The 9751-nt window shown below is 42.7% G+C and overlaps 1 protein-coding gene across 1 annotated transcript; it reads right to left on the reverse strand.

Moving 5' to 3' along the window:
- Nucleotides 1-6997: 6997 nt before the first annotated feature.
- Nucleotides 6998-9227, reverse strand: LOC125551339 (transmembrane protein 205). Its single transcript, XM_048714528.1, has 3 exons — nucleotides 8923-9227; nucleotides 8002-8221; nucleotides 6998-7498 (listed from the first exon to the last, which is right to left on the reverse strand). Exons 1-3 carry the CDS (start codon nucleotides 9123-9125, stop codon nucleotides 7283-7285), a joined length of 639 nt encoding a protein of 212 aa, XP_048570485.1. The 5' UTR covers nucleotides 9126-9227; the 3' UTR covers nucleotides 6998-7282.
- Nucleotides 9228-9751: the final 524 nt, after the last annotated feature.

The raw sequence follows: 9751 nt of genomic DNA on the forward strand, positions 1-9751 counted from the left end.
GAGTGAAATGAAGACTTTAACTGCAGCAGAACAACCAGGGCATAAGCTCAACATCCTATCAGATACACTGAATAAGGACAATGAACAAGGTGGAATAGACATTCCCATCATTGAAGCACAACCAAATCAAGCTCTACCTCCTCATGGCGAACAATTGGATAAAGGTGAAATTTCTGATCACTCCTTGTTTGATCTAGCCGCACCACCTGGTTTTCCCACCCCTAAATACTTGGATGTTAATCAAAATCTACTAGTGGGTTTTTTACACCTTCCCTCTGAACTACTAGATCCAGTCATTATGGAAAAAGAAAAGACTGACCATAATAGCATCACTTCCTCAGATGCTACTTTACTGGGACAAGAAGGTGTAAAAATTTGGAAGAATCATTTTGCACCAAATGCAGACAACAAACAGGTAATTCGGGCCCTATTGAGTGGGTCAATTTCTATCAGTGGCTCTACTATCACCAGATAAGTTTGAATGGGCAAAGAATTGTATTACCTCTTAAGTTTGGGACTATATTGTACAAGGTTCTGAATCAAAGATACTTAAACCATTTGCTATACCTGACACAAATGTCCATATGCATGGATCATCTTATTCTTTTAGTCTGCACATTCTACAGGAGTAGACCAAGAAAATGTGGCAACCCCACTCTGCAAATCAACTGAAGAAAGGTCTGCCTCTTCCACTCTAGCAGTCCAGAAAAACAAGAAGAGAAAAGAGAAGCTCCCTGTAGTGGAAACAGAGGTAAGGAGAAGTTGCAGAATTCATGCTCTAAATAAGGGAATTAAAAGACCTATTTGCACTGATAGAAATTGTCTAGCCTGTTATGCTCTACCTCCTCCTATCCTTGGCAAAGTGGTTCAAAATTTAAATGTCTCCTTCTGTAAGGTTAATGCTCATGATACATTAGAGAACATTCTGAAGCTGGGACCCAAGAAACTCAAGAGCAACAACTCCAAAGCTGTGGAGACAGGACAAAAGAGTAAGACCTCAAGCAAGAGCCAGAGCTAGCTCCCCTAGTAGGCATAGAGATTGTCAGTTTAAGCCTCTGATGCTATCTACTAGAGCAACTTTTGTAATGGCTAAGATCATGGGAACTTATGTAATAGTGTTTCATCTAGACTGGTATCTGCACAGGAACTTGTATCTGTCTCTTTATGCAGTTCTTAGTACTCTATCTTTGTTTCATCCATGGCCAAATCTTGGATCATTTTGAACTGGAATCTGAGAGGACTGAATGGTGATAAGAAACACTCCGCTATAGCCAATAAAATTGAGGAATCTCCTTGCTCTATTTTGTGTCTGCAAGAGACTAAGAGAGAACTATTTGACAGTAATTATGTAAGGAATTTTTGCCCAAGAAAGCTTAATAAATTTGACTATGTCCCCTCTGTGGGTGCATCTGGTGGCCTTCTTGTGGTTTGGAATGACCACCTATTCACTGGCATTACCATTGAAAAAACTGCATACTCTATCTCTATAGAATTCACATCTAAGCACAATGGAGATACATGGATCCTCACTAATGTTTATGGCCCTTGTCAGCATGCTGATAGAATAAATTTCCTGGACCGGTTTCATAATGTCAATATTATGGACTCCACTAATTGGATGGTACTTGGAGACTTTAACTACATCAGATACCCACAGAATAGAAACAAGGAGGGAGGCAATGTACAAGACATGTTGGCTTTCAATAAAGCCATCTCACAATTAGCTCTTATTGAAATCCCACTGAAAGGCCGCACTAACACATGGAGTAATATGCATGATGCACCTCTTCTAGAGAAGCTAGATTGGTTCTTCACCTATGAGGAATGGACACTTAATTACCCAGATACTACAGTTATCCTGCTGGCCAGAACCACCTCTAACCACATCCCATGTGTGATCAAAATTGGAACCACTATACCCAAATCCAAAATCTTCAGATTTGAGAATTATTGGCTGCAACACAATCGATTTAAATAGGTGGTCAAAGATATCTGGGAACAATGGGTCTTTGAAACTGACGGTGCCAAGATCATCTCTGCTAAATTCAAGAGGCTCAGAAAGGGGCTTAAAAATTGGTCCAGAAATATCTCTAATCTAAAAACTATCATCAAGAATATTAATGAGGTCATCCTAGTTTATGATACTTTGGAAGAGTTTAGGCCACTCTACATTGAAGAATCAACGGGCAGACAGATCCTTAAAGATCACTTGATACAAAATCTATCTTTTCAAAAGATTTACTGGAAGCAGGGGGCCACCATCAGAAACATTAAAGTGGGGGAAGCAAACACCCGATTCTTTCAGGCTAAAGCCACAATCAAGCACATATTTAACAGTATCTCCATGATCAGAGATGATGAGGGGATGGAACATCATGATCATCATTCCAAAGCTGCCATTTGTTGGGGAACGTAGTAATTCCAAAAAAATTCCTACGCACACACAGGATCATGGTGATGCATAGCAACGAGAGGGGAGAGTGTGTCAACGTACCCTCGTAGACCGAATGCGGAAGCGTTAGCACAAAGCGGTTGATGTAGTCGTACGTCTTCACGATCCTACCGATCCAAGTACCGAACGCACGACACCTCCGAGTTCTGCACACGTTCAACTCGATGACGTCCCGCGAGCTCCGATCCAGCAAAGCTTCACAGAAGAGTTTCATCAACACGACGGCATGGTGACGGTGATGATGATGCTACCGACGCAGGGCTTCGCCTAAGCACCGCTACGATATGATCAAGGTGGATTATGGTGGAGGGGGGCACCGCACACGGCTAAGAGATCAATGATCAGTAGGACTCCTCCTTTCCCTAGTAGGAGTAGGAGAGGGGGAAGGAAAGGGAGAGGAGGAGAAGGAAAGAGGGGCCCGACCCCCCTTGCCCTAAACCAATTCGGTTTGGGCCTTGGGGGGCATGCCCCCACACTCCCCTTGCTGCCCTCTATTTCTATTAAGGCCCATGTAGGCCCATTAAGCCCCCCGAGGGGTTCCGGTAACCCCCCGGTACTCCGGTATATGTCCGAAACCTTCCGGAACCTTTCCGGTGTCCAAACATAGTCGTCCAATATATCGATCTTTACGTCTCGACCATTTTGAGACTCCTCGTCATGTCCGTGATCATATCCAGGACTCCGAACTACCTTCGGTACATCAAAACACAAAAACTCATAATACTAATCGTCACTGAACTTTAAGCGTGCGGACCCTACGGGTTCGAGAACTATGTAGACATGACCGAGACATGTCTCCGGTCAATAACCAATAGCGGAACCTGGATGCTCATATTGGCTCCCACATATTCTACGAAGATCTTTATCGGTCAAACCGCATAACAACATACGTTGTTCCCTTTGTCATCGCTATGTTACTTGCCCGAGATTCGATCGTCGGTATCTCAGTACCTAGTTCAATTTCGTTACCGACAAGTCTCTTTACTCGTTCTATAATACATCATCCCGCAACTAACTCATTAGTTACAATGCTTGCAAGGCTTATAGTGCTGTGCATTACCGAGTGGGCCTAGAGATACCTCTCCGACAATTGGAGTGACAAATCCTAATCTCAAAATACGCCAACTCAACAAGTACCTTCGGAGACACCTGTAGAGCACCTTTGTAATCACCCAATTACATTGTGATGTTTGGTAGCACACAAAGTGTTCCTCCGGTAAATGGGAGTTGCATAATCTCATAGTCATAGGAACATGTATAAGTCATGAAGAAAGCAATAGTAACATACTAAACGATCAAGTGCTAAGCTAACGGAATGGCTCAAGTCAATCACATCATTCTCCTAATGATGTGATCCGGTTAATTAAATGACAACTCATGTCTATGGCTAGAAAACATAACCATCTTTGATCAACGAGCTAGTCAAGTAGAGGCATACTAGTGACACTCCGTTTGTCTATGTATTCACACATGTATCATGTTTCCGATTAATACAATTCTAGCATGAATAATAAACGTTTATCATGATATAAGGAAATAAATAATAACTTTATTATTGCCTCTAGGGCATATTTCCTTCACCATTTTATGCAAGGCTTTCAAAGAGAGATTAGGCATTGTCAACAACACAGACAACCCATTAATGCTGCATCAACTGATTCATCCATCCAATGATCTACAAGATTTAGAAAGTCCATTCACCAAGGAAGAAATTGATGCAATTATCAAACAAATGCCTAGTGACAAATCACCTGGACCAGATGGCTTTAATGCATCTTTCCTCAAATATTGTTGGGACATTATAGTTCCAGACTTCTACAAATTATTAATGATTTCTGTGCTGGCAAGGTCAATATCCAGAGCATCAACTACTGCTACATCACACTGATACCCAAGATCAACTCTGCAGACTCTGCTAGTGCATTTAGGCCCATTTCTTTGCTTAATTGCACTGTCAAAATCCTCACAAAACTTCTTGCCAACAGATTGCAAAAGGTCATGCCCAAATTGATTCACACAAATCAATATGGCTTCCTTAATAATAGATGCCTCCGGGACTGCTTGGCATGGTCATATGAATATATACATCAATGTCATCACTCTAGAAAGGAGATTATTCTATTGAAGTTGGATTTTGAAAAGGCAATTGATATGCTCAACCATGATACTATATTTGAGATCTTAGCAGCATATGGATTTGGATACAAATGGATTCAATGGATTAAGCAGATTTATAGCACTGGTTTTTCTTCTGTCCTCCTTAATGGGATGCCTGGAAAACAATTCCTTTGCTGAAAAGGAGTCAGGCAGGGAGATCCATTATATCCCCTCATATTTGTTTTGGCAGCAGATATTCTACAAACCATGATGAATGAGGCCATGCATAACGCTCTCATTACTTCACCTCTACATCATACATCTTGCCCAAAATTCCCAATCATTAAATATGCTGACGACACCATTCTTGCACTGCCAGCTGAGCTTACCCAACTGCTCCATGTCAAAAACTTGCTACTTCATTTTGCAGCTTACACTGGTCTCAAAGTTAATTACTCAAAATCAACAATGATTGCTATCAATACACTTGAACACAAGATGTTGGAGTTGTCTACCCTCCTTGGTTGTCAAATTGGGAGTCTGCCAATGAAATATCTGGGGCTACCACTGTCTATCGCCAAGCTCAGAGTAGAAGATTACTTTCCCCTTCTGAAGAGAATTGACACTAGACTGCAGGGCTGCTCCACCATGTCATCCATTGGAGACAAACTTACATTGATTAAGTTAGTTTTCTCCAGCATGCCCATTTTCTATATGAGCACTCTCACTATTCCACAAACTGTCGTTCTGCAAATCAACAAATACCTGAAGAACTGCTTCTGGAGGAAATTTGGAACTGAAGCAAAGGGGCAACCCATGATTGCATGGGACAAAGTATGCAAACCAAAAAGTCATGGGGGTCTGGGAATTATTGATATTGCTACACACAACAAGGCACTTCTCATGAAATTCCTTCACAAGTTTTTGAATAGAGAGGATACACCATGGGTGAAAATCATCTGGGAAGCATACTACACCACATGACTGCCAGGGGGCAGAATGGTGGGATCATTCTGGTGGAAATCTATCTTGAAGCTATTGCCAATCTACAAGGACAATGCCCTATGCCAACCTGGTGTTGGTGATACCATCTATCCATGGTCTAACAACTGGAAGCAGGGCAAGATGAAAGATCTATACCCTGAACTTTTTTCTTTTGCAATCAATAAAGATACCGCCCTTCAGCAAGTTTTTTAGAACGAAGACCCAGCATCCATGTACCACAGACCACTTACTGTGGAAGCACATAGGCAATTTGAACACATGCACGTTATGATTCAGGGCATACCCAAGAGTAACCAGCAAGACAAATGGGTTTACACATGGAACACAAGTGCCTACTCCTCGATGAAGATGTATAAATGCCTAGTGGGGCCATCCACATGTCACCATTTACTGAAATCTCTGTGGAAAACTACGGCCATGCTTAGGCACAAGATATTCCTACGACTCCTTCTTTATGACAGAATCAACACAATGAATCTTTTGAAAAGGAAAAGTATGCATCTTCAATCCTATAACTATGTACTATGTAGTGATCAAGTGGATGAGACTGCTCTACATCTATTTTGGGATTGCCCATTTGCTCTCAGCTGCTGGGATGTTATTGTCAATGATAAAAAGAGAGGCACATCCACCTTTGATGAGATTTGTATGACTATAAGTGAACTTCATCATGTTATTGTCAATGATAAAAAGAGAGGCACATCCACCTTTGATGAGATTTGTATGACTATAAATGAATTTCCTCGCGGGATTGCACTAGATATCATATTGGCAAGCAGTTGGGGCATTTGGTGTGTGCGCAATGACAAGATCTTCAGACAAGCTGCTGCTCATATCCAAGGCTGGAAGTACCACATGCGGGAAGGACTGATCAGAGCTCAATACAGAGCTAAAATGTCCAAGGCCAACAAGATTCAGAGCCGGATAGATAGTTTTCTTTAATTTTACGCTATATGATGTTTCCTAGAGCTGGTATTGGTTGAACTTCTGCTTGCTAGCCTTGTTGTAAATAACTTTTTTTATATTAATGAAAATACCATAGAATGATTGTTCTATGGTCAGCAAGTCAAAAAAAAACGCATGCAACTTTCCTCATACCTAATTTGTGCAAAGTCCTAGAGAGACTAATTCCTCATGAATTAGCAAATTTGGCCAAGGGCCCTTCTTGTAATAATTTTTTCGTTGAGCCTCCTAGCGAGCTCATCCCTCTCTTATTAAGTGATGTAATGCTGGTTGAATCGTAAATAAAGAGAGGGATATTTTTTTGTTATAGAAAAAGCTTGCATGCAGGATTAGAAAAAAGCAAAAAGCAGAGGTGCCATCTACGAACGGAGCCCCTGCCAGCCGTTCATGGTTTACATCATCCCCTGGTTGTGTGCTACTGAGATGTGTCCATCGTTTTTTTTTTTTTTTGCAAATTCCTTCGGAATGTCATTTGCTATAGCACCATCTTCAACCATTCGTGGCCAATACCAGTTTACACCCGTTTCATACGCAGATCATCATCTGTAAAAGATAAACTGATTCTAGCAGAGTTTCTGCGCTCCTGCACATTATTAAACAGCTAGACACTCCTTGCACTCTGTACATTATTATCCCAAGTCACAACATCAGATGCAAAGTTTTCACACTACTCTTTCTTTAGCTGTAGACAGCCTAGACTATAAGCTCCTGTCACCAGCTGAGAAGAAAGGCCATTACATGGACTCATCACTTAACTTTCAACAGTCACAACTCAAGCTTGCTCGCTAGGTACCACGAGTGCATGGCCAGGCTGCCGAATGCCATGATGTTTGCCAGGGACGACAGCCCGTGGATCATCCCGAACTTCTTGTTCATCGCTGCGAGTGCAGGGTTTGTCTTTGCCAACTCGGCATTCCTTGACCGTCCCACCTCACCACCGATGCCAAGATCCTTCTCGATCTTGTGCCTCTTCATCATCATCTGCGCAAGACGAGCAAAGTTGCTACTGTGAATCAACAGCTGCATACAGCATAGGTTCTTCTGAGCTCATGGCAAGGATCCAGTCCCCCTGAACGGTTACTACTTTAAACCACACACTATAGCTGTTTCCAGCAACCAGTATGATTCACAGGCCGTATAACATATACTACACACCCACAAAAAAAACATATACTACACAACCAAGTCCGTGTCACCATGTATTATGATTCTCTGTACGAGAACAGCATCGCCTACGAGGCTGTGAAGGCCTACCATGTTTTTTTGCGGGGTAACCACCATGTTACTTTTGTTCACTACCGATGATATTATTACAAACACTAACAGAAATCCGGATGTGCCTGTGATTTCTGTACGGAACTGTTAATCCAAGACCGTGTGTCATCACAGATGTACCAATATTTTATGACATTAAACAACATATGACTATAAAATGAAACTTCACTAATCGTCGCAATTGACTAATGAGTACGTAAAGGACTGACCTCGATAGTTATGGGGGTGAAGACCAGAAGGTTGGACAGGTCAAAACCGAGGGCAGCAAGAAGGAAACCAAGCTGGTAACGCTCAACAGTTGATGCTGTCTTCCATGGGTTGAGGTATGCAAATGCTGCAACCGATATAGCTGAACACACCGATATCAACATGAAGTATGCTGGGAACATCTTCCCCTGCAGACTCCCGAACTGGTGCCTTGGCAAATGCCTTCATTATCCAGGAGATTAGATCAAAACAATATCAATTGCTTATGATTGCAGGTCTCACAACAATGAAGGCACAGAGTTCAACAATCCAGCAAACGATATAGCATTCTAAGTGCATCTAATGTATTGCTCTGACAATGCATCTTACGGATCAAGTAAACAACCCAACTTTCTTGTAAAAGCTGAATAGCGTTGGCGCTTTCAAAATTCAGATGTTCTAGTAGTAAAGGGTAACCACAGTCGTTACAGGCTTGTGGCTAATGCTTCATAGGAGATCTACATCTCTCTAGATACTGAACAATCAAATGTCTTCAGTTTACAAGCTGTGTATGTTCCTTCCGTTGGATTAAATATCTTTGGATGTTCTGCTAATAGTTTTTGTGCTAGCAAGCATGCATAAATGGATGATATTGTAAAAACATAAGTTGTAGAAGGTGAGATGAATTGCTGAGAAGGTATGGGTCCTATCTCAAAATTTGTGTTGCCTGTCCCAAAGAAATTGCATTTGAGCATAGTGGAAACCTACCAAATGCAACGGGAGGCACCCAAAACTGCCTAAATTCTGAAGCTATTTACAAATGGGGAACATGTAAGATGTAAGTACCGAGTAAACGCAATAATAATGAAGGCAATGAAAGCCTAGATGAATTCCCACACACGCGAGGCTAAGAAATTTAACTGAGACGGCGCAAACTTTTTTACTTGAACATGACGATGCCGCCGATGAAGGTGACCCAGAGCGCGGCCCCCCATGCGGTGGCGAAGCAGAGTACATGGGCCAGCCTCGCCGCCGCGACGCCGGCGGCTGGGCGGCCGGGGGCGCCGCCGAAGAGCGCGTCCGGCGCGAAGAGGACGCCCAAGGCGAGGAATGAGACCGCAGTCAGGAACCGCGCGGCCCATCCCATAATGTCTCGCCGCTTCTTCCGGCTGGCTCAACGGGCTAGGGTTTGGAGGCGCCGGAAGGAAGAGGAACGATGGACCGTCTACAGCCGACTTGGCAAATCCCGTGCCTCAAATACCCACACACGCGTTTCGGATTTATCCGCGGACATTCACCGGACACGTCTTAAATTTCTCTTCACACAATCGGACACCACAATTAGCACACATTAAATTCATACAAACTCATGCAACATGTATTATATTAGAACATGTCATCGGACAACCAAAAATTGGCATGTTTACCTATGTATACTAGCTATGAAGAAATCATCCACAACTGCCCTTACCCTTTTAGGCGCCCTTGTCGTTCTTCTCACGGAAGTAACGGTCCAAGACGCAGTACAGATCGAGTTGGATCTGCTTGTTGCCTGAGCTGTCTGACCTGGGGTTGTCCTGTTGGGGAAGGTAGCATGCAATTTCAAAAAAAAATTACGATCACGCAAGATCTATCTAGGAGATGCATAGCAACGAGAGGGGGAGAGTGTGTCCACGTACCCTGGTAGACCGAAAGCAGAAGCATTAGGTAAACGCGGTTGATGTAGTCGAACATCTACACGATCCAACCGATCTAGTACCGAACGTTCGACAC

This window comes from Triticum urartu, chromosome 4, assembly GCF_003073215.2.
Source record: "Triticum urartu cultivar G1812 chromosome 4, Tu2.1, whole genome shotgun sequence".
NCBI classification, from domain to species: Eukaryota; Viridiplantae; Streptophyta; class Magnoliopsida; order Poales; family Poaceae; genus Triticum; species Triticum urartu.

Excerpts from the sequence above, each read along its gene's own strand:
- LOC125551339 (XM_048714528.1), bottom strand. The coding sequence starts at position 9,125 with ATGGGATGGGCCGCGCGGTTCCTGACTGCGGTCTCATTCCTCGCCTTG. Across the intron at positions 8,222-8,922 it reads GGCGGCATCGTCATGTTCAA|GCATTTGCCAAGGCACCAGT; the intron begins GTAAAAAAGTTT and ends TGGATAATGAAG. Across the intron at positions 7,499-8,001 it reads TCACCCCCATAACTATCGAG|ATGATGATGAAGAGGCACAA; the intron begins GTCAGTCCTTTA and ends CGTCTTGCGCAG.